General features: G+C 40.8%; 1 protein-coding gene across 2 annotated transcripts in view; it reads left to right on the plus strand.

The window, feature by feature from the left end:
* Ncoa7 (nuclear receptor coactivator 7) overlaps window positions 1-24,371 on the plus strand; it is a 140,115-nt gene that overhangs the window by 49,794 nt on the left and 65,950 nt on the right. For both annotated transcript variants that reach the window (XM_050138082.1, XM_050138081.1), the window contains exon 3: window positions 16,670-16,890. In XM_050138082.1, coding sequence (XP_049994039.1) covers window positions 16,670-16,890 — 221 coding nt within the window. The remainder of the gene's footprint in view (window positions 1-16,669; window positions 16,891-24,371) is intronic.

The raw sequence follows: 24,371 nt of genomic DNA on the forward strand, positions 1-24,371 counted from the left end.
CACTCTAGAAGCCAGTCTTGTACCCAGTCCCTGGCATTCGTTGGTCATGACCGTGCCCCATGATCAGGCGCCCATTTTATTGTCATTATGATAAAAACCACCAGCTTCCCTCTGCCAGCCAAGCACGACTCACCAGCTTACATTTTGGAGTCATTCACATGGAAAAAAACAACCCTTACCGCGTATGCAAATTTCAGTAGCAAGTAACAGAAAACAGATCAAAGTGCCTTTACGGATTCGTAGAAAGTTAAAGATTTGTCTCTAGATACTCTTGGGTCAGAGGTTCAAAACATGTGACTCAGTATGTCTGTATGCAAGCGCTCTCATTCTTTGGGCTTTTCTACTCTTGATTTGGTAAATGCTGCTGACTCAGAATCCCCATTGTGCAATATGGTTGGCACTGTTCCGAGGTGGCCTGGGATTGGGTGAGTTTGAACATTGGTTATTTTGGGATTAGCCTGGCAATCCCGCAGCCAGGGAAACTAGACTAGGTGCCTTGGATTGGATTCAGTTATGCCAAGTGTTTCTTTCATGTCTGGACTTGGGGGTACGGACCCATATTTACCGCTAAGTGAAGGACATATTTATTGGTATTTGAACTCCGACTCCACCCCCCCAAAAAAAGAGAAATAGATAGAGTAGAGAAATCTAATACAATTTTCTGTAGTGTGCGAGGCATTGAAATAGGAACTACATTGAAAACAGCTGTCCAAAGAAAGGTATCTGGAAGAGCTGGAAGTATAACTCAATGGTATTGCCTTGCCTAACACTCATGAGGTCTGGGCTCAATTTACAAAACCAAATAAAGTAAAAATAGCGGTCTCTTGCTAAATATATTCTTAGAGATGATGTTTGATTACTTGGATTAATCACTTGAGTGGTAAGTCTGGTATCATCTTTGTGTGCAGTGTGGCAATTACAAACAAAGAGTTCATAATCGGAGATCCTTGTTCTCCTCATCTTGGGAAGTGTGGTGGTTGGTGGGAAACTGGCCTGTCTCAGGACAGTCATTGTGTTCTCCCCTCAAAACACAACAAAACCTAAAATATCTTTGTCTTTTTTCTTCAATTGTATTTGGGTAGCATTTAATTTCTCTTATTATATTATGTAGGGCAACTTCATTTTGAACTATTGGTACTGATTCCTTCTGGGTGTCACTGATTCAATTCAGTTCTGGTGTTAGTCCCTGATTCGTACACAGAGCTAGTCAGGTTTTTACAGATTTAAGTATTCAGCTATATAAGGATTTCATTTTACATGCTAGTCAGAAGTTCCAGGTCTCTGGGTCAGTAGGCTTCGGTCTGACTTGGCTAGAATTTCGAGGCCTTCCATGATCCTGTCCTCAGGCTGCCCTTGTGTTAGCTCAAGATAAGATCTCACTTAACACTCATTTGTTACAAAGGGCACAACTCCAGAACAGCATAAGGGAAGAGATGAATAGGGCAAGACATGGAATTTTAGGGAGAACTAAGCTGCCATGCCCTACCCAGGTTCACCACTCTTCCATCCGTAATGGGCTCAACACCCCAGAAACCCTCTCAGGACCAATGAGGTTACTTAATGTAGGTTTCTTTATGTTGATCTGGTTGAATAAAGCATTGGTCACCAGTGACTAAATTTCTATTCCAGTTTCTTTGGTCTCTTCTGAGATCAGTCTTGAAAGCACAGGGCTGGAAACTCCAACACTCCGATTACTTTGGTCTTGTGATAACCACTTCATCTTGAATCTCTGTGGGCATCTGCCCCTCCCCAGCACTGAGTCATTCCTGCTCCTTACTCTGAGCATTTCAAGTGCTTTAGGATCTTGGGACTGGGAACTGAGAAAAGACCATATATTTATTCCTATTATTCCACAGGTGTTCTTTGTGGTTAGAGAAGAGAAGTTCAGTGTGCTTGGGGGATGACCACAGATGGCCTGAACAACACCAAAATCTGATGGGATGATATTGATCCTGGAGATAGGCCCTCAGAAATATGAAAGCAAGGATCATATATTCCTTTTCAAATCTGTTTTGTGTTCATCCTTATATACAAATAAATTATCCTTATAGTTCTATATGAGTTTTAAGAAGAAAAGAGAGAACAGGTTTTACAAGATTCTTTATGGCAATCCAATTTGTGATCAATAGTACTTCCCAAAGGAATGACTGATAGACTTAACAGTTGGGGAAAAAGCCATCTAAGACATTGGCTATAAAGTGAGGCCATCTGCCTAAACTAATTTCTAAAGATTTTAAACTTAATGCTAGATGACTCTTTCTGGAGTCTATGTTTGCTGCTACTTCATAGGTATAATTTTGCTACTGTTATGAATCACCATGTAAATATCTGTGTTTTCTGATGGCCTGAGGTGTCCACTGTAGAAGGATTGTTAGGGTCATGACCCACAGGTTGAGAACCACTGAGTTAAAGGCTAGAAATAAAACCCTTTATATTATCATGTTTCTATTTGGGCTTTTCCAAGATAGTTATGTGTTGTTTGGTTTTTACAGAAATGTACACAAGAAAATAGTTTTCTCAAAAGAATTTTGTGACGAGTAAAATAATTGTGTCATTAAACGATATTCTCATGTAGTTTTCTATATAAATTCATTAAATATAGTCAGAGTAGATCAATCATTATGAATAAAAAATTTCCAAACATGATATCCTCATCAAAATATGATTTCCATTTGTACCAAGGAACTCTATTAGGGAGTGGAAAGAATGTAGGAGCTATAAGACCAATTGAGAAGCAATCTGTAAAATGCTGTTAGATCACAGACATGATCCAACGGTAACTCTGGGTACTTGAACTTGGACTGTACGAGACTGGCCCAATCAACAGTCAATCATGGATCTGGGAGGGGCTCACGGTGGCCCTATTTCTCCATGAGGATATTGGCTACTGATAGGTTCAGGGAGAGGGGCAGTCATTGTCTTTGGTTGCTACCCACTGATAAACCCAACAGGATTTAACAGGTAGTTCCAAACCCATGGTCACGTAGGCCTGGTTAAAATCAGTGAGTCACAAAACAGAAGAAAGGGCTATGAATGTGTGAAAGAGACTTGTTGGGGGGACAGATGTTAGCAAGGGTGGAAGGGTGATGAGTGAGAGGAGAGAGTAATCAGAACAAGTTACTTTCATATACAGAATTGTCAGAGAACAGATTTAATAAAGATGGGAGTTTTTGATTGTTAAAGAGAAAGACTTCCTTGACTTTGCTATAATCAAAACATCAAATATCTAGCATTTGGTATGAAGGTGAGATATAACCCCTAGAAATTTTTCGTATTAAAATTTTCTTTCAGTACCCCCACTTCCAAAAAGGCAGTTTTAGAGGTACCACAAACAGAAGTTTACATCTGAAATATTCTCTCTGTGGCCTGAGCAGTCACCACTCACAAACACTGTGGCTTTCCTTATGCAATTTCTATCTGCTAGTCATTGCCAATAGAGAGCGTTTTCATGTGGCCTAGACAGTGTACCCTGTAGGCATAGCCATGACTCAAGCATGGAATTAAGGCAGTCATGGGGTGCACTATCAGGACTCAAAGCTAAGTTAGGGCTAGAGATGGTACCTGCTGGTGGTACATTTGCCTGGTGTACTCGGCTCTGAAAAGACAGGCCAACACAAAGAACACACCACAGATCCTAAGAAAATCTGACAAGCTGATTCACACCTTTATCTCTTAAGAGACTAGAGGCAGGAACATAACCTTGAGTTTAAAGCCTGCCTGGGCTACAGAGAGAGAGATTGTCTTAAAAAGAACAACAATTAAAACAAAATAAAGCAAATCTAAGGAGTATTGTGACCTATCTTGACCCTCAGAGATACAGGTCCTAATCTCTCAGACCAGGACTGATCCCTTTCTAGGCAAAGGAGATCCTGAAGATAGGACTAAGTTGAGGATCTTTAGATAGGGAGGATATCTGGGTGGGTCCTATGGGCAGTCACAAATGTGCAAATAAGGAGGCCGAGGAAAACTAGACTGCCCAAGGAAGGAAGCAGGACAGGGAAGTCAGAGTCTTCATTTTCTGTCTCTTAAGGAGGCAGAAAATGTTCTAAGAAATGTCAGTCTACCAGCTGAGAAAAGCAAGCAAAGAGACTGGGGGATGGTGAGGGAGGGAGCAGGGATAACCATGCCTGCCTCTTGATTTCAAACAAGTACCACTGATTTCAGGCTTATGGTTTCTAGAACTGTAAGAAAGGATGTGTCCTTTTTGTTTTTGTTTTTGCTTTCTTTTGTTATTGCATTTGTGGTGTGTGTGTGTGTGTGTGTGTGTCTGTGTGTCTGTGTGTGTGTGTCTGTGGAGGTCAGATGACAACTTGCAGGAGTCAGTTCTCTCCTTCTTTCATGTGGGTCCCAGGATTGAACTCGGGCCATTAGGTTTGGTGGAAAGCACCTTTATCTGCTAGGCTATCTCCTTTACTGTGTGGTTTTAAGCCATGAGGTTTGTTTTAACTTGTCACAGTGGTCATAATGAATTAATAATGCTGGTCAGTGAGCCATAAGTACGTAAGTCCCATGGATAATAGTATCCATCACTATAAAGCAACTTCTAATTCTTAACATTTCTCTTTTGGACTGTTACTAATTTCTGTTTTGCTGGGCTTATCAGTTTATTCTTGCCTGATAAGCAATCCATAGGCAATCACTATATTTACATTTACAGATTGGCTAATCATCCTTAGCATAATGACTCAATTCATATTCATTCTCTCTGACCTTCTTCTCCACCTCCCTCTCTCACAGAGCAAGCCCCCAAATGAGGTTCCCAGCTTCAGCTTATAGCTTAGAGATACAGCATTTGAAATGATGGCTTAATTATTTTTTTTTTCAGTTTTGTGATGAGTGTATTGCCATTAAGTGTATCTTTAACTTACGATGGGTTTATCTAAATCTGAACCTAACCCTACTCTTTGCTGAGAAATGCTTGCGTTACAACTCTTCTAATGGTAAAGCTCCCCTATAACTTTTCCAGGCTGTGACTTAGTGCTAGACTTTCAGAAAATGGAGTCACGCTGCTCGGAGGAGCATTCAGCACACACAGTGAAAGCCCATGTTGTTTTTGAATAGGAGGCAAATCTTTACTCAATACGCATCCACTTTGCAGCCTTTTCATTCTAATTCTGGAACTGGGCGTAGCAGAAAGGGTCTCAGAAATGTCCCAGGTGAACCCACTCCAAGACTCCTCACTGGGGAGTTTGGAACCATCTCTCACACTTGTGTTTTGATTACCAGAGGCACCGAAGATTTGCTGGTCTTTCATTGTCTTAGTAATGGAAGAAAATCCTAGAAAACAGGCATTGTGCTTCTGTGGCTTGCCTTGGCATCACCTTTATTGATCTTTATTAAAATGCAGGTTTTCACTGAGGCCCAGGGTGTTTATGTGTATGTGAACCTAATACAGAAATATGACGACAGAACTTGAAACCAAAGGATCTCTTTCTGAATCTTGTGATCTTTGGAGTCCAGACTGTTTGGAAGAATCTTATTTTTATGATTAGACCTAGTGAAGGAAAAGAAACATATCTAAAATTTGTGATATTAGAGTTGGATATATCTACACAGATTTTTCTCAGTGATTAGGCATAATTTTTATTTTTATTTGGACATAATTCCAAAACAATTTCATATAATTTTTAAATATTTTATTTCTCTCTCTCTCTCTCTCTCTCTCTCTCTCTCTCTCTCTCTCTCTCTGTGTGTGTGTGTGTGTGTGTGTGTGTGTAATGCCCTCAGAGTACAGAAGAGAGCATAAGAGTTCCTGGAGCTGGAGTTATAGTTGTTAGTCATGGGCTGCCCAATATAGTTGTCAAACTTGGGTCTTGGTTCTGCATAAGCGGTACATGTTTTTAACTGCTAAACTCCCCAGCCCCTCAAGTGGTTTTAAAAAGGCCACTCTTCCCTTGACTCCTAACTTTTAAGTTTGATTTTAGTTGGCTCACAATTTTGGATTCAGGGAAACTAAACCTCTCTATTTATGAAGCCATAAAATGAACTACAATGTAAAAAGTAGTTCTTTCTAGAGATCATGAATATTCTGTGCCAGTGACTGTATTCACAACAAAGTTAAGAATTTATACATAGTGAGAAAAGAACATGAGCGTGTATTAGTGTCTGCGATATGCTGAGGGCCTTCTCTGTGTTATGTAGGCTGTTTTTATGTTCTTCCATTTACTTGTGTTCTTAGAACTCTCCCAGTAAGAATAACAGCAGCAGCATCAACGTAGCTTACGTTTTACAGCTCCTGAGAAGCAAGTACAGGTTGTGATGAATTAACAACCCTTTTCTCTACATTTAACCATCACAAAAACACATCCAAAGTTAATATTTATGTCAAAGACAAGGAACCCAAGGTCTAGATTTAGTAATTGCCCAAGACGTCCATACCCAAGGAACAAAAGACTATTCAAGCACAGATGATTTTATAACAGTTGCTAGGCTCATTCCATTCCTGTCCCCAGCTTAGATGTGGCAAGAGTCAGGTTTAGACAACCAGGAAAAAAGGAAGAAAAAACAGAGGAAACCAAAAAACAACCTACATTCTGTAGGTCAGAAGGTCTAGTGACAGACAGGGTGCAGCCATAGAAGCAAAGAAGGGAGCAAAGTCTCTTGAGGGAGATAGATGGGCTGCTGGCCATGAATTCGCTGCGGGTAGTTAAAGTCAGAAGAATAATAAACCAGATTTGGCATATTGTTGCCATAGCTGCTGATATTTACTATGTTTCTATTGGTTTTTGCTTTTGTGATTATGAAATACTCCCCCACCCAATCTGAAAGAATTCAGCATCAGATTATATAATTATGGAAATTCTACTGTACTCAGCGGCCAACCGTAATCCTGAATACAGCAAACCTACCTGTATGTCTTTTCCTGTGTGTAGTTTGTCTGGGAAGATTTTGTTGTGTTTTCCCATTATTTTGACAAAATAAAGCTACACTAGAATACTATGACGTCGCATTTTTTTCCATGAGCTCGTGTTCTGTCTACACTGCATCTTTTATGTTAGATTTTATTTCCCTAGAAGACAATTTGAGGGAGAAGTTTAGTGTTAAAAAGCCTAAAAACACAGTCCCCTGGTTGTTCAACTTTGGTGGTTTATGTTTTTCTTTCTGTAGCTATTAGTCTCAGATTGTAGAGCATGGGTGGGCTTTGTTGCCTTATTTTGTTACTTTTTTTTTTTTGAGAGACTTTATAAATGGATGGTATAGCATATTGAACTCTGGACTTTTCCAACTCTTGGGAGTCTACAGTGGAAAGAAAATATACCAACTGTGAGTTGTAAGGAAGACACGAGGAAGCCTTAGACTTTTGGGTAGGGTAGATTTAAAAAAAATTTTTTTGTACATCAAAATAGCTTTAGCACATTTCCTAATTTTTCTCAACCAAGTAAAACCATTAAAGCCAGGCAAGATATTAAAAACCTTCCCAGTCCCACGTCTCTATTTACTTTACCACAATTCCAAAGGAAGTCACAGGGCTGATTACCAAGAAAGCCAAGGCCAGAACCCAAATCTGAATTCAAATCAAATTCTGAGCAAGCTTGACATCAACCTTGCCAAGACTCTGAGGCTATCCCTTCTCCAAAGAGTTCATGGCATCCCCCAGCCCAGTGCATTGTAAGGAAAATCAGAAGAGACACAGTGCTGGGTAAGCACAATTAGCAGGAACAGCCTGCCAGCCCTGTGGCAGTGGGAGCTAGCCTTGACTCAGAACTGCTGCTCCACAGCCAAACTCTGTCCTTGGGGACAGTGTCCTGTGACCTTGCTTAAGCTCCAGCTCAGCACAGCCTTTCTTTCCTCATCTATGAGGCACAGATAAAACTGCCTGCCTACTGCCTTTGTGAAACACACCTAAGGAGGCCAGCTTTGTTACTTAACCCCTAAACTTTTTTTTAAAAGAAAGATCTTGCAAGGTTTTCCTTTCTCTTTGTTGAAGATTTCTTTCTTTTTATTTACGTGTATGAGTATTTTGCCTACACATATGTCTCTATGCCGCATGCATGCAGTACCAAAGGAGAGCAGAATGGGTGCTGTGTCCTTTGGAACCAGAGTTACAGACACTTGTGGCTGTAATGTGGGTGCTGGGAATGAAACCTAAGTCCTCTGAATGAGCAGCCAGTGCCCTTAACCACTGAGCCATCTTTCTAGCTCCCATGGTTTTCTTTTCTAGTTTTAGAGACTGGGGAGAGGGTCTCTCTACATAGCCATGGCTATTCTGGAACTCTCCATTTATACTAGGCTGGCCTCAAACTCACAGAGGTCCACCTATCTCTGCATCCTGCGAATTAGAGGTTTACACCACTAAACACAGGCCCCAATGCTTTCTTGATAATCTTTTTGAAAAAGTAAAATTCAAATTTGAGGCAAAATTTATATGCTAAATTATTCTTATTGAAGGAAAGAATCTTCAAGACTTCACTAAATATTTAAAAATTTAGATACATGGTACAAAATTTAAAAACTAGAAAAAAGAATATGATGAAAATTTTTCTCATTTTTTTCTCTCTGTCTTCGATAACTTGCCTTTTTTTTTCTTTTTGTAAATTCACCTCATCACGAGTATGTGTTAATCCCATGGATCGAGAGTAAAACCCTTACCAAAGTTTAAAACCAAATTTGAAGCAAGCCTTAGTTAAATACAAATGAGGTAGATGGGCACTGGCCAGGTTCTCTGAGTTTCCAGAAAATTGCCCCAAGTCACATTTTGCAGGGGCTTAAGAAGGCATAACCCATAATTCACAGCATTTTCCATGAAGTCCAATCAAGGGCAAGCATACATCCTGAATTACTCCCTGCCTGTGTACCTCCCGCCTACATCCAGTCAGGGTCAGGAGTACATTCTTATGGATTTCCTGTTCACGGCCCTCCCACTTCTATGTGATGAAGCCCGTCCAGGGCAGTTGTGTCAAACAAACTTGTGTAGAGGAATGAAAATGCATGCCTTGTTATCTCCCAGGAACAACAGCCTCCAGCATTTCAGGAACTGTCTGTACTCAAGCAAGGAGCTTGTGGATCAGAGACTTTGTTGTTGTTGTTTGGTGGATCTCTTAGACACAGTAATTAAAACTTAAAATGTAGCTTTGGCTCTCACATAATGTGTGCATGGAACCTGTAGACACATCCCAGGCAAATACTCATTGGATTTTGAATACAGTTTCCGTCTTTCCTTCTCCCCTAATGTCTGCCAATAGGGCTGCAGTAGCTAGGGCCAGAACTGCCATGTAGTCAGGCTGGCTGTGCCCTGTCTAGTAGGACTGCTAATTTTATTTAAATAATTTTGAGAGATCTTAATTAATTTTGATAACCAGAGCAAGTGAGGTGGCTTTTTTGGTAAAAGTGCTTGCTCCAAAGACCCGACAAATGAGGCTGGTCCCCAGATCCCACATAAAGATAGAAGAAAAGCTCCTGCTCCACAGAATTGGTTCTGACATCCACACAAGTGCCTCAGCACACACATTCGTAATACATCATGACTGCGCTACCTCTCCCCATACATTACTAACGTGCAAAATAAACATTAATTCCAGTAGCTGTGGGTGGCTGGCGAAGAGTTGTCTTATGGGATGGTGGAGTACTAGGTAGTTATTTCTATAGTACAATTTTCAGAATTACATGGAATTCAAATTTAAAATTATGAAGAGTCAAATGTTAATTAAAGAAGGTTATGGTTTTATTTATGCTTTTTACAGTGCTGGGAATTGAATCCAAGGAAGCACTGTACCACAGAGCTACGTCACCACCACACCAATTTAATACATTTTCAGTCAGACATAGCCAGTGTATTTTCTCCTTAAATGTCTGCACCAGGAGATGAGCATCTATTCTTGAGAGCACACTACTAATCAGGGAATGGTGTGTGAAGGGGCATTCCTGCAGAGGACTGGCTTGAAGCCCAATGAGAACATGAGCTTCTTTATGAACTCGCTCATTCACAAAGCAGTAGTAAAGTACTAACCATGTGTCTTTCCACAGCCCTGAGCATCATCCTTTAACAGAAGAAATCCTTGCCCTCATGAAGCTCTTGCTGCAAACGCCAGTGCAAGCTTTAGTTTGGCAGCGCTCTGTGTTGCTAGTTAGCTAGTAACAAGCCTGACCTGTCAACCGAGCATTTACAATTAATAATAAGTCCCTGACTGCTTATTTGGGAGCTGCTCTCTAGACACAGAGAAACTCCACATACAGGGAAGGGACTGCAGAGTCAAAAATCAACTTATTTGGAGTCTAGACTGATGAATGCCAGGGTCCCAAACTCATTTACGTATAGTAAGGAAGCTGCTTTCACTCACAAATTATTTAACAGTATCTCCTGGTTGTTCTGCTAATTATGGCAAAGACAGTAATAGGGAGAGAATGAGATGTGTTTGTATCATGTCCTTGGCCTTTTATTTTAATATAAAAAGGCTACCGATTCTAAATAAGCAAGTTCAGCTCGTGACCTTTTTTGCTCTTGGGGACAGTCTATGGCTGTCATCTCCCTTTTTTTCTGGCTTTGCTATGAGCTGCTTCAGAGACGGAACTCTAGTATTATCCTGACTTTTCCACAGTGTGGATGTTGTAGTACAATGTTGGCCACTCTCATAATGAAACAATGACAGTCCTGGACAGAGTGCTAGACAGGCAGAGTCTGCTGTGGTCAGTGTAAGCAGAGCGAGAAGTAGATTTGCTGAGGACATTTTGGAACTAGAAGGGACAGGGTTTAAATCAAGCAGTGGGACTCAGGGAGGATGAAGAACAGTTGTTCTTGTACTTGGTTTTATAATTTTTTAAAAAATGCTGCAAGATCCCCGGTGGCAGTAGGCAGCAGAAATGCTGTAGGTCCCATATGGTGGTAGCGGGCCATGTGGCCGTAGATAATGGGCCATGGGAGCAGCCAGTCCCAGGCAAAGATGGCTGCAGGTCCCAGAGCGGTGGCTGGTCCCAGGCAGGGAGACACATGGCTGGCTGGCGAAAGACAGAAACATGGATAGACATGACTTGCAGAGTGAGGTTGAATGTTTATTCAGGGAGTTATGGAGGGGGAAGGGGGAAGAGGAAAGGGGGAGAGAGAGAGAGAGAGAGAGAGAGAGAGAGAGAGAGAGAGAGAGAGAGAGAGAGAGAGAGGAGAGAGAGGAGAAGAGGTAGAGAAGGGGAGAAGCGGACAAGTGGGGAGAGAGGCAGAAGCGAAGCTGCCTCTCTGAGAGGAAGATGGAAAAGAGAGCGAGCTCAGGCCGGAAGCTGAAGATCAGCCTGCCTCAGCGGATGGGGGAGGGCGTGGGCGTGGCTTGTCTCTTAAGGAACCAGGGACCAACACCATAACACTTGGGATTTATTTTAAAGAAAATAAAAATAGGCTAACCAAATGAAGATTTGTTTTCTTCATTTGCACCTATAGCAATCAAGTGCAAAATGGACTTTTTAGATGAACTCTAGGCTCAGGGAGAAACCCTGTCTCGAAAAATAAGGTAGCCAGTTATCAAGGAATATACTTAATGTTGATCTCTGGCCTCCATACACAAGCACACACAGTACACACACATGTGCAAACACACAGACACATATATCTAACACACACACAGACCTTAGGTGAAATAAAGGAAATGCTCTAAAAACAAAGGAGAAAATTTGAAAAGCTCTAGAAAGCAGACTCTGAAGACAATTAGCTCTGCCGTATGTGTCTGGCTGCCAGCTCCTAACCCTGGGAAAGGTGGCAAGTGTCTATTTCTGTATTTGGAAGGAAGTGCTTCCTATCAGGGCTCCAGAAATTGTTCTGATTTTTAGCTGCAAGACCAGGATGTTCCAGTTATAATGATAATGTCTAAAAAAAACAGTTCACTCTCACCAAAACAAAAACCGATTTTAGAAATTCTAAAACACTACATTTTACTCTAAATTAGTTTGGTATTGCTATTTTCTAGACTATTATCTTTTCCTTCTGAAATGACAGCTGTTTGGCTATACCACTGACAATAATAATCTGCCAAACAAGGAGAGAAAATGAGTAAGCCAACATATCCCATTTTGTTATTTCCATGAGTGAAAATTAGTGTCTAATGAGATGTTCTCAAACACTGCTGCTGCTGCTGCTCATCCAGACACGTGCCCCAGATCAAAGCGGATTTAATTATCACAAGGAGAGGGTGAAATGGGGACATTAAGTGGAAAAATCCAGAACATGAAGAAATAACATATCTCAGGAGATAAGATACGGGGCTAATTTTATGCACCTGCTTTCTTCTAGAAAAAAAGAAACGTCAGTTTTGAAATATGTGAAAGGTACATTTCAAGCAAGTTTTGATGAGCTTATACATAGAGCAGGGCCAGCCAGCCATCCATAGCCAGTGCTTTGAGAAAGTGGTCAGGCCTTTACAGAAATCTCTCCCTGTAAAGAGACGCTCGCTCCCCTTAGAGACAAGGCACTGCGCATTAAGCCGCATACAGTAATTTGATCAGAACATTTTTATTTTATTAGAGGCATTATCAGACCTACCTTCACAAAGAACCACCTATTTTTCTCCCAGTAAAATGGCTTAAAATCTGACAGAAAATCATCATGTTCTTGTTGAAAATAATCCCTTTATTGTGACTAACAGTGATTTGCAATTGTGTGTGTGTGCGTGCGCGCATGCGTGCATGCTTAACCAAGCATACAAAGAGATGAAATGTGAACTCACGACACTTTTTCCCATCTGTCTGTAGCCCATTTGAAGGAGAAAATGAAAGTCGTAGAACCAGACCCCTTTGTGGCTCAGAGACCAATAGCGGATGGCATGCTTAAAGGTGGCATGTGTTGTAGATCTTAGCGCTTAGTTCTGATGTCATTAGATAGTATAACAAGATATTTTAGCAGTTCTGTCTCTGCTTCTTTTTGTTAGGTGTTGACATATATTATTTCAGCTAATCCTGCTAAAAGACCCTGCTGGTAGCTAAGGAAGTACAGTTATCACATTTAATGTTCGAGAATACGTACTTTAGTTTCCTGAGCAGTGGACTCTATAGTTGTCAAAACCAAGGACGCACCTTTCTTTTTTTTTTTTTATTGAAAACTAGAATTTTAAATTCTATTTAAATTGTTGAGCTCATGCTTCTTTGTTCTGCCAAATGTAATAGTCCTTAAACATGTCCCCTGATCAACAAAGCAGGGCTCATATGGCCTCACAGAGATTGAAGCAGCAAGCATGGGGCCTGCATTAGGTGTTCTACCTATGTTATGGTTGTTTAGTTTGGTGTTTTTTTAGGAAGTCTAACAATAAGACCAGGTGTGTCTCTGACTCTCTTGCTTGCTCTTGGGACTCTTTTCCTCCTGTTTTCTAATGGTCATATCATTTTTCTACCTACATACTTTCATGTCTACAGCTCAACTATGTCCAGATACCCAAGAAAGCAGAGGCAAGAGATCTGATTTTTCTTCTTTCTTTTATGGAAAACAGAATTTTTTCTCACTTAATATATCCTGATTATGGTTTCTCCTCCCTTTAATCCTCCTGGTTCCTTTCCATCTCCCCTCCCGTCTGGATTCACCCCTTTCTGTCTCTCATTAGAAACAGGCTTCTAAGGGATTATAATACGATATAATATAGTATAGTATAATATGACAGAAAAAAAGCCTAAACAATAGGACAAACAAGGAAAAAATGCAAGAAGCACATATAGACTCAGATACCCTCTGGTTTTTCACACTCAGAAATATGACAAAAACACTAACCCTGAAGTCATATTCATATGCAAAGAACCTACAGTGTAAAAGATTAAAAATTTAGTATATATATATATATACATATATATGTATAAATTTAGAAAGGGGGAATATCTGACAAGACATTATGAGAAAAAGGACTTCTAAGGATGCCATTGGGTTCATTTTCTGTTGGCCATCTACTGCTGGGCATACAACCTACCCTTAAGAATAGTTTGTTTCCCCAATGAGACCCCCTTGGAAGAAACTAAATTTTCATTTGCAAGTAGTTATCAATTAGAAATAGTGGGGTTAGGGATGGAGGTATGTGTCCACTTCTTTTAGCTCTAGAACCCATCTTGTTAGGAGCCATGTAGGTCTAGTGTGTGCTGTCTCAGTCTTTATGAGTTCATATGTACATCAATCCTGTTGATGTAGAAGGCCTTGTTTTCATGGTGTCCTCCATCCCCTTTGGTTCTTATGCACTTTATGCCTCCTCTTCTACAGGGTTCCCTGAGCTCTGGGAGCTCTACAGGAGATGTAGAGCTGACTTTTCCAAAGTCTCTCATTCTCTGCATAATCTATGACTGTGGGTCTCCCATTTGTTTCCATTTGCTACAGGAGGAAGTTTTTCTGATGGTGGCTGAGCAAGGCACTGATAGTACAGCAGGATGTTATTAGGAGTCATTTTATTATAGCTACACTGTTTTCTTTCTATCCTAGATCCCTGGGCTACATAGTTTCAGGTTATTGGTCATCCAAACATGGTTGGGTATAGGTGGAGGCCACTTGTTCATTCCCAGCTGCCCAGACCTATCACTCAGAAACTATATTACTTGCAATACTGTTTGGCCAATAGCTTAAGCATATTACTAGCTAGCTCTTATATCCTAAACTAACTCATCTTCATCAATCTGTACATCACCCATGAGGTCATGGCCTACTGGCAAAGTTTCAGCGGGCTCCAGTGGAGGTGTCTGTCCCTGCTGGTGGCTGCATGGCTTCTCACTGGCTCCATGTACGCTCTCTTTCTCTATCTGCATGGAACTCCTACCTTGCCCTATTCTGCTAAGCCATTGGCTAAAACAGATTTATTCATTAACCAATAAAAGCAACACATATACAGAAGGACTTTCATAGCAGTTTGGTATGGGTTCCATATTGTGGAGTAGGCCTGAAGTCAAATCAGACATTGGTTGGTGTGGTGTTTTGAATGGAAATGGCCCCCATAGGCTCATAGGGAATGGCATTATTGGAGGTGTGACCTTATGGAGTAAATATGCCCCATGGAAGAAGTATGTCAGTGGAGGCAGCCTTTGAGGTTTCAGAAGCTCAAGCCAGGCCTAGTGGCTCACTGTCTCTTCCTGCTGCCTGAAGATGCAGATGTAGAACTCCCAGCCACTTTCCAGCACCATGTCTGCCTGCACATTGCCATGCTTCCTGCAATGACAATAATGGACTAAACTCCTGAACTCTAAGCCAGCCCCCCTCCCCTAATTAAATGTTTTCCTTTATGAGTTGCCATGGTCATAGTGTCTCTTCATAGCAATAAAACCCTAACTAAGACAGTTGGTTACTCCTGTTAGCTTTTTGCCACTATTGCCTATTTTGCAGGTAGGACACCATTGTAGATCCAAGGGTTTGTGGCTGGGTTCATGTTTTACCTTTTTTCTTTGGTAGTTGCAGAGTACCTTCCTATCTGGACCAAAGGCACTAGCACGAAGGGGTGAAGGCTCGATGTAGATACCAGCTTAACTTCTCCATGTTCAATGATCTGCGTAGGTGTTGTTTGCAGCAGTGGAGCCAGAGGCAAGAGAACTGTGTAACAATGCAACCTGCAAAACTGGCGTTCTCTACCTAGGCAGAAGGATCCTAGTGCCAAATAGATTTATATGGAAATAGAGTCCCCAGGTACATAAGGCTAAGGACCTTTTTCTGAAAGAGTTTATGTTCTGTAGAACAGAGAGTTTCCCAAGGACTAGTTGACTACAGGGTGAACATCAGCTCACTGTACAGCATGCGTCTCTCGGAAAACATTTTCAGGGACCAGATTCAATGAACAATGATAAACTTCAGCTCCCGGGGCCTTGTGGGTAAAGAGCTGGAAGCATCAACTTTGTTCACTAAGTTATCAGGCAGTGCTTACATTAGCAATCACAATGATTATTCATAATGGCTATCTTGTACTATTACTAGGGGATTTTAGCTCTCGAGATGTAGAGCTTTAGGACTCTTGTTGTGTGTATAAATGAAAAGAGATACCCAAACCAGAGAGGTCTGCAAAACCTTGATTCTGCATGTAAGCCAATATCAAAGACATGTTTCATAATTGCTCTTATGTTCATAGGTACACGTTTTAAAATTTTACAATGCCCAAATGGGACCGTATAGTTGAGTTACTGTATCTTGACTTAAAAACAATACTCATCATTTCGTAGCCAACAGAAAAAATGACATTTTTCTCAGATCTAGAAAGTTTTATCTCATACTTCTCTCAGATTTAGTATTGTGGAAGCAAAACCGAGGAAAGATCCTTGATCTCTATGTTAGAAAATTTAAATAGTTAGAAAAGAAAAATAGCTCTTGAATAGTTTTATGGGACTATTCAAGTTTTGTGTTTTATGTTATAAACAATAGTTTTATGACTTCAAACAACTTCTTTTTCTTCCTCTTCTTCCTCCTCCTCCTCCATTTCTTTTAAGCGAAAAGGGAACTGAAGACAACACTCAGTGGTAGAGTGATTGTTTAGCATGTACAAAACCTGGCTTTATTCCCCAATTCTGCCAAAAGAGGGATGGAGGAAGACCTAAACTTGGTGATACATGTTTGTAAGACCAGCAAATAGAACTCTGGGGGCAGGATGGTTATAAGCATGAAGCCAATATTTGTGCTGTGTAGCAAGAGTGGATGAGGAGGGGAGCATAGTGTTTTATTTATCAGATAATCCCATATTCAATTCCCACAGCATAGAATTTGGATTGCATGAAGCAAATCACATTGTCACTGTTTTCCTTTTTTTATTCCTAGACTAAAAAAGAAGAAACAAGCCAAACAAAATGCAGAGATCATCTCAGCTACAGCCACAAAGAGTAATTCCGGGAAAGAAGATGCTAACTCAGTCATTTTGGATCAAGAAAAATCCAACATTGCAGTGGAGGGGGAATATAACACTGATGAGAAAAAGAAGAGAAAAAACAATCAGTTAAAGGAAATCAGGCGCACAGAACTGAAGAGATACTACAGTATTGGTGAGTATCCGTGACAGTGTTGGAATATATTGTTTGAAAATCTGTCGTAGGCTGAGCACAGTGGTATACAACTAAAACCCCAGCACTCAGGAGGTAGAGGCCAGGGTAAAGGGAATTCACAGCCAGCCTGGGTTATATGAGACCTTGTCTCAGAACAATAACAACAATAGCAACAATAAATTATAATAATTTTACAGCTAGGTATGGGCATCACAAATTTGAGGCCAGCATGCTCTACATTGGGGAGCTCAGGTCAGCCTGGGTAGATAAGCCCCACCCCATCTCAAAATAAAAACAAACAAACAAACAGACTTCCATCCTCAAAAATCAAAATCTGTAAGAATTTGCTGAAAACTATGATTATGGGTCCTCATCATCATAACAGCACCAGCTTATAAAGCAAGTACTCTGTGTCCCTGGCTCTTTTTTTATATGTTATATAATATAAAAGGATAGCTATGAAATAGTTGGCTCCATTCCGCTCTGCACTTTGGTCATTAGCAGTGTGTCCATCACATATTGTATGCTGATAAACATTTTCCCTGTAGGAGAAATATGCTTTTTTTTCTTGTTGTTTTCTGTGAGTGTGTGTGTGTGTGTGTGTGTGTGTGTGTGTGTGTGTGTAGATATGCTTGCTTGTGCACGCAAAGAGGGGTCAGAGGTTGACCTCTAGAAGTGTGTCTGTTGCTCTCAACCTTATTTGTTGAGACAGGGTCTCACTGAGCACGGTGCTCAGTTTCAGCTGGAATGGCTGGCCAACTAGCTCCAAGAGTTCCTCTCTGCCTCGTAGCACGAGGGTTATAGGAGATCATCAATATATCCTGAGTGCTGGGGATCAAAATTCAGATCCCTAGGTTTATGTGAGCATTCACTTTGCCCACTGAGACATTTCCAAGGCTCATTTCATTCCTGAGTGGTCATAAATAGAATATATATGGACTATAAATAAACTATAGATGGAATAAATAGGTTGATGGAAGTATTGATAATAGTTACTACAATTTTTGCAGGAGGCAGAGACTAGCATGTATCAGCTAAAAACAACCACCAAACACAAAGCCCGCCCCTTTAGAATAAATCCACAATGTTATGGAGTTTCTTGGAATAGCCACTGATGAAAATAAACTGGGAAGGATGGCATATCTAGCTCTACTAGGCTCACCCATCTCGTACCTACTGTTCTATCACATGCATGGCTGGAATCTGTTTCAGTGGATGTGAAGAGATGGTTTCAAGAGTCAGAAATTTGGTGTATGGGCCATGACATGTTTAATATTGCTCGACAGAAAGAGAAAAGATGAAGTGGTGGTACCCAGAGAGCATCCTGCAGTTAAAGCAATGAGATGAGGTCTTGCAAACTTGCTCTGCAGGCCCTGAACTTGGTCCACATTAGGACAGTTACAGAAAGGCATGTCTTCTGTCTGTGTTTAACATAACTTCCCAATGGGCCTAATGGTGTATGTGATGGTCATCTTAACAGGTTCTAGGCACATCAGAGAGGCATTACTTAGCCTATGGGCATACCTTCAAGGGGGTTCTTTTGATTAAGTTAGTTGAGGTGGGAGAATGTTGACTTAGGGTTTCTGTCCTGCCCCATTCCCACAGTCGTTAAGTCCCAAAGAAATTACACAGAGGTCTACATTATTTATAAGCTGATTGGCCCATTAGATCAGGCTTCTTATTAACTCTTATAATTTACATTAGCCCATTATTCTTATCTGTGTTAACCACATGGCTCAGTTCCTTTTTCAGTGGCATAGTTACATCTTGCTTCTTCTGTGTCTGGACAGGACTGCAGAGGGGGCTTCCTTCCTCCCAATATTCTCCTGTTCTCATTGACCTGCCTCTACTTTCTGTCTGGTTGTCCCACCTATACTTCCTGCCTGGCTATTGGCCAATCTGCATTTATTTAAAACATAATTGACAGCATATAGACAATTGTTCCGCACCAGGAGAATCCATCTTAAAAGTGGGCAGCACCATTCCCTGACCACAGTATCCATTGCTCCCTTTTTGCTGACTAAGGATGCAGCATGACCAGCCACTTCAAATGCCTGAGTAACTAATAAGCTTGCCCTTACAAGTTAAAGTATCAGTGTATTCCCTTTTAAAAAGAAGTGAATAAAGGAAAGTTGCATTTTGTCTTGTTTTTAGTGACTTCTTGCTTTGCTAAAATGGCTCTCTAATGTAGTGGAATCTATTGAAAGTCTATTGTTGAGTTGAAAATGACTCTTTGTCTTCACCTTTCTAATTTTTCTTGATCTCACAAAATCAGTTCAATGACCTTGTCTTCTGGGATTCTCTTCCTGGCTCTGGAAGGCCAGAAAGGCCAGGCCAGGCCAGATTGCCACCTGCACTTTTATGCATTTATCCAATCTCCGTTTGCAGGCTGCAGTGCCTTTTTAGACCCTGTAGTGTCTCCACCACAACAGGTTGTGTGTGTGAACGTGTGTGTGTGATGGACACACCTGTGTTTACATCTGGAGGCTTAAGTGTCATTCCATAGTCACCATCTGCTTTGTATTTTGCACGGGTTCTCTAAATGGCCCGAAAATCATCTAGTACACTAGCCTGGCTAGCTAGGAGGCCCTAAAGTTCTACTTGCCTCTGCTTCCCAGTGCTGAGGTTACAAGATGGGCCGTCCTACCAGACTCTTTAATATAGGTACTGGAGATCAAGCTCAGGATACAAGGCAAGCACTTCACTGACTCGGCTTATTCCCTATCCTGACAGAGGCTCTTTCCATGTGCGTTCAGTGGAAGAACGAGTGCACAGATGAATGTACTCTGGTTTTGTTTCCATTTCCTGAGAATTCTGGAGGATATTGGTAACAGTACAGTCACTGGGTTGAAATTGCCATGTGGTTTTCCTTGGTAGCAATGAGTAAAGAGATGTCATTATGTCATTTCTTAAAAATAGCAGTGATGACCACTAACTTGGATTTGAGGCATTTCATCAGAAAAATCCAGTGCAGGGATCGAGCCTCCGGGTCGACCGCTAAATTTCAGGCTTCATTGACTCTGACCACATTTGACCATCTTGGACAAAAACCAGTTCAGATTTGATTGGTCTCACCCAATCTGTTACCTTCTAGAGTGGCATCGCAGGATGTGGGTCTTTACCACTAGGGGGAGCATCAGACCTTGAGTCAAGATTCATTCCTGTTCCAGGTCTCTGCTGCTTTCTGTGGTGCTACTCTGGCTGTGGCAGGAGAGTGAGGAGACTTCAGAACGCGAGCATCTTGTCTTAGATTTGTGAAACTCAGAGTAGGAGGAGTTCCGTTATTACATGGACAAATATGAATGGATGAAGGCAGGCTGTGGTGGTCAGAGACAGGATTTTAGGGAAATGAAATTCTGAGGAGAAATTTTGCTCATAGACAAAGCAGCATATGCTAATTTGTATAGTGTCTGAGGGAGAAAAAGAGCAAAGTCAGTACATGGCAAATTTGGGAACTCGACAATGAGGAAGGAAGGTGATGGAGTTTTTGTTTGGAGGTGTTTTTTGAAGAGCTAAGGCATTTCTCTCAAGCGGTCTAGTTAATTGCTCCTTACAGATGTGAGGTGAGTCTGTGTATAAAAGAAATGACCCCAGGCACAAACAGAGATGCAAAAGAAGCAGCTAAGTGACAGCGTGGGCTCAGAAATGAAGACAGAAAAGGTGTAAATGAGAGTTGTCTTATCTTGGTACAGAAATTATAAGGGAGTTTGTTTTCTTTTTCTTTTTATCTCTAGAAAGGGTCTCACTATGTAGCTCTGGCTGCCGTGGAACACACTGTATAGACCAGGCTGGCATCTCACTCACAGATCCACCTGCCTCTGCCTCCTTGTGCCACTATACCCTGCAGGAAATGTCCCTTCTTTATTTATTGAACATTATGTATTGCAGAAGGATACTTTGACAAAATAATGCTTTTTGCTTTTTCAGATAGATTTATCTGTGACTCACTGCAGCTTTGGCAATCAGTCACTGCTGTCTCGTGACACCACGAGAAGATGCCGATGGAGAATGTTCTGGAGAGATTGAGTCACTAGAATTGCCTCATTGCAACAGCATGGCCCTGATTCTGTAAATGTTCTGTTTTGTTTTTGAGAAAAGAGTAGGAAAGGAAGTAGTCACATCAAGACAGATTGCATCAGATAATTCATGGTCCAGTCTCTAGCACAACATTTAGAGGCAGTAAATATTATCAGAATCCTTCTATAACAAGTGAATTCAGCATTTCTGTGCTTGCACGTATAGTTACTAATATATAGAACTTCCTTTTTTTAAAAAAAACCTTCTACTTATATTGCTTAAGTTGTGTAGGGGGCATGGAGAGATGTCTCTGAGCTTAAGAACACTCATTGTTTTTAACAGGAAACCAAGGTCCACTTCCCGGGACCTCTATGGCAGCTGACAACTGACTATAACTCCATTTTCAGAGGATCCAATGCCCTCTTTTAGTCAGTGCATGCATGCATGTGGTGCACAGACATGTATGCAGGCAAAACACACATACACACACACATATATATATGAAATAAACAAGTATTTTTAAAAGAATCTACTTAGTGGTTCTGTGACATACTACACTTTAAACAGTAGCTATCACTGAGTTTTGAGAAAAATATGTTTAAAGACCGAGTTTCACTGTGTTGTCCAGGCTGACTGACCTTAAACTTACAGAGATCTTCCTACCGTTGCCTCTGCCCTCCTGCCCCCCTGTCCCTCTGCCCCCTGCTTCTCTACCCCTCTGCCCCTTTGCCCCATGCTTCTCTGCCCCTCTGCCCTTCTGCCACTGCCTTTGCCATGATTGAATTAAAAGTATGTGCAACCCTGCCTAAACAAGTTTTTATACAATCCATTGGAGCATTTAAAAATCTTCCAGAAGATAATTAATTTACCATAGAACCAAACTCTATTAAATTAGCAATACAATTAACTTTTGTTGTTAGAATAGTGCACATATCCCCTCCTAAATCCTGCAGTTAGAATGGGAATATTAGAAATGCAGAGATTTCGATGTAGGACCATTCTTCAATTGAAACACACCTATGCAGCTGCAAGGGCGAGGCGAGATGGGGAGATCTCAGAAGTCAGGAAAAGAAGGCAACTTAGAGTTAGATGCATTATTAAAATATCATAATGTCTTATTTTAAGGTGTTAATGCCCAGGATCCTGGATAGCAAGTAGAAACTTTAATGGAATTCTATTTGGGAAGCCATTATAATGAACATAAAGTACTTATGTAAGTAAGAGCATGGCATTTGAGATGGCTGAAGGCAAAGATTTACTTAGGAAGGTTTCTCGCTATGAATGTGGCTCTCTGCTTTCCCACACCCTTTCCCTCTTTCTGTACTCCTTCCCTCTCTCCTCCCTCCCTTCTACCCTTCCTTTCTTTGGTTTGTTTATTCTTTGTTCCTGAGGTGGCAGTCTTACTGTGTAGCCCAGGCTAGCCTCAGATGCGTGATGGAGCCTCCTGGTGCGGTGTTGAGCATGTACCCCTTAACCTCCGATGCGTCTTTATTCAACACTTAGATCACAGTTTCCCATCCTGCATTCAGAAGAAAATTAATGGGAGAAAGTTCAAAAATGAAAATCCTCTGCTTTTAGCTTGCTGTAGATTTTCGTTTCTCATGAAAACATCAAAGTAACCCACAACTGGGTTCTTTCCCACAGTGGCAACCTCAACAACTTTTCACACGCTGCCACTTTTGCTCAGGGCTTTGTTTTTCCCCTTTAAAACCACAAGGGTGAGTTTCATATCTGTCATTTGATTTTGCTTCAGCTCACAGGCTTAGAATGCCAAGGTTTTAATATTATTTTGATAAGTCCTAATCCGAACATAAATAAGCCAGGACTTAAATATATTATAATAGATAATCCTCTGCTCAAAGGCAGAACGTTTTTTTATACTTTAGGTTTGAAAGACTGGATAAGGGGCTGGAGATGGCTCTCCATGATAAAGAACTTGCTTGAATATCCAAGGCTTAGTTCAATTTCTGCTACAAAGAAACGACCTAATTAATATTTCTCTAAAATACACAAGGATGTAGCTAAGGAGGAAAGCAAAAAGCAAGAAGATGTCAGATGCTGGGGAGACATTGATCGGAGAATAAAACACATTCTTGGTGAAAAGACAAAAACCTTGGGAACAGAAGCAGTAATCAAAGCCCCGTGAGGCAGGAAGTGTGCACTCAGGAGCAGAAACACTTAGTTGAGCATACAAATCAAAAAAAAGCTCACCATATGTAGGACAAGATGAAGAAGAAAATGTAGTTTAACTGTAGGGGAGATTTGTGGGTCATGGATAAGTGACTTGAAAAATAGTTTTAAATAAAAGTATAAAATTTCGTTGCAAGACTGGACATAATGGTGCACGCCTTTAATCCAAGCACTTGAAAGACAGAGGCAGGCAAGTCTCTGGGGAGTTAAGGCAAAATTTGATCCAAATATCAAATTTCAGGACAGCCAGAACTACACAGAGAGGCCTTGTCTAAAAAAATAAAAAAAGTCATTGTTGTGGAGGGAGCAAAGATGAGAGCAAGGCACAGATTTAGTAGTCTGTGCTAGAACAATGAAAGTCTTCAGTTGAGAGGTGAAAGTTATTTTTCAAGTCCAAAGACAAAACAGTCTCAGATGCTAGAAATGTCCAGAAACATGTTTCTGGACAAACATGCGCTTGAATGTTTTTCATATATTTCCTGAAATAAATTACTGAGAGGGAGAGAGCTTCTTAATCTTTTTTGTTTTGCGTTGTTATTTTTTAAATTGATTTTTATTGAGCTCTACATTTTTCATTGCTCCCCTTCTTGTCTCTCCCCTTCTTTCTGTGTCTGGGTTACCTCACTCAAAATAATGTTTTCTAGCTCCATCCATTTTCCTGCAAAATTCAAGATGTCATTTTTTTCTGCTGTGTAATACTCCATTGTGTAAATGTATCACATTTTCCTTATCTATTCTTCGATCGAGGGCCATTTAGGTTGTTTCCAGGTTCTGGTTATGACAAATAATGTTGCTATGAAAATAGTTGGGCGCATGTCCTTGTGGCACAATTGAGCATCCAAAAGTGGTATTACTGGGTCTTGAGGAAGGTTGTTTCTACACATCAGCAATGCAGAAGTGTTCCCTTTTCCCCACAACCTCTCCAGCATAAGTTATCATCAGTGTTTTTGATCTTGGCCATTCTTACAGGTATAAGATGGAATCTCAGAGTGTTTTGATTTGCATTTCTCTGATGACTAAGTATGTTGAACGTTTCCTTAAGTGTCTTTCAGCCATTTTAGTTTCTTCTGTTGAGAGTTCTCTATTTAGACAAAGCGACAGTCTACAAGAATGGGAAAAGATCTTCACTAACCCTACATCAGACAGATGTCTGATCTCTAAAACTCAAGAAATTGGTGACCAAAAGAACACATAATCCAATTAAAAAAATGGAGTACCCACATAAACAGCAAACGCTCAACAGAGGAATCTAAAATGGCTGAAAGACACTTAAG

This window comes from Alexandromys fortis, unplaced genomic scaffold (assembly GCF_014885135.2).
Source record: "Alexandromys fortis isolate MF-2015 unplaced genomic scaffold, M_Fortis_MF-2015_v1.1 scaffold_14, whole genome shotgun sequence".
Taxonomy (NCBI): domain Eukaryota; kingdom Metazoa; phylum Chordata; class Mammalia; order Rodentia; family Cricetidae; genus Alexandromys; species Alexandromys fortis.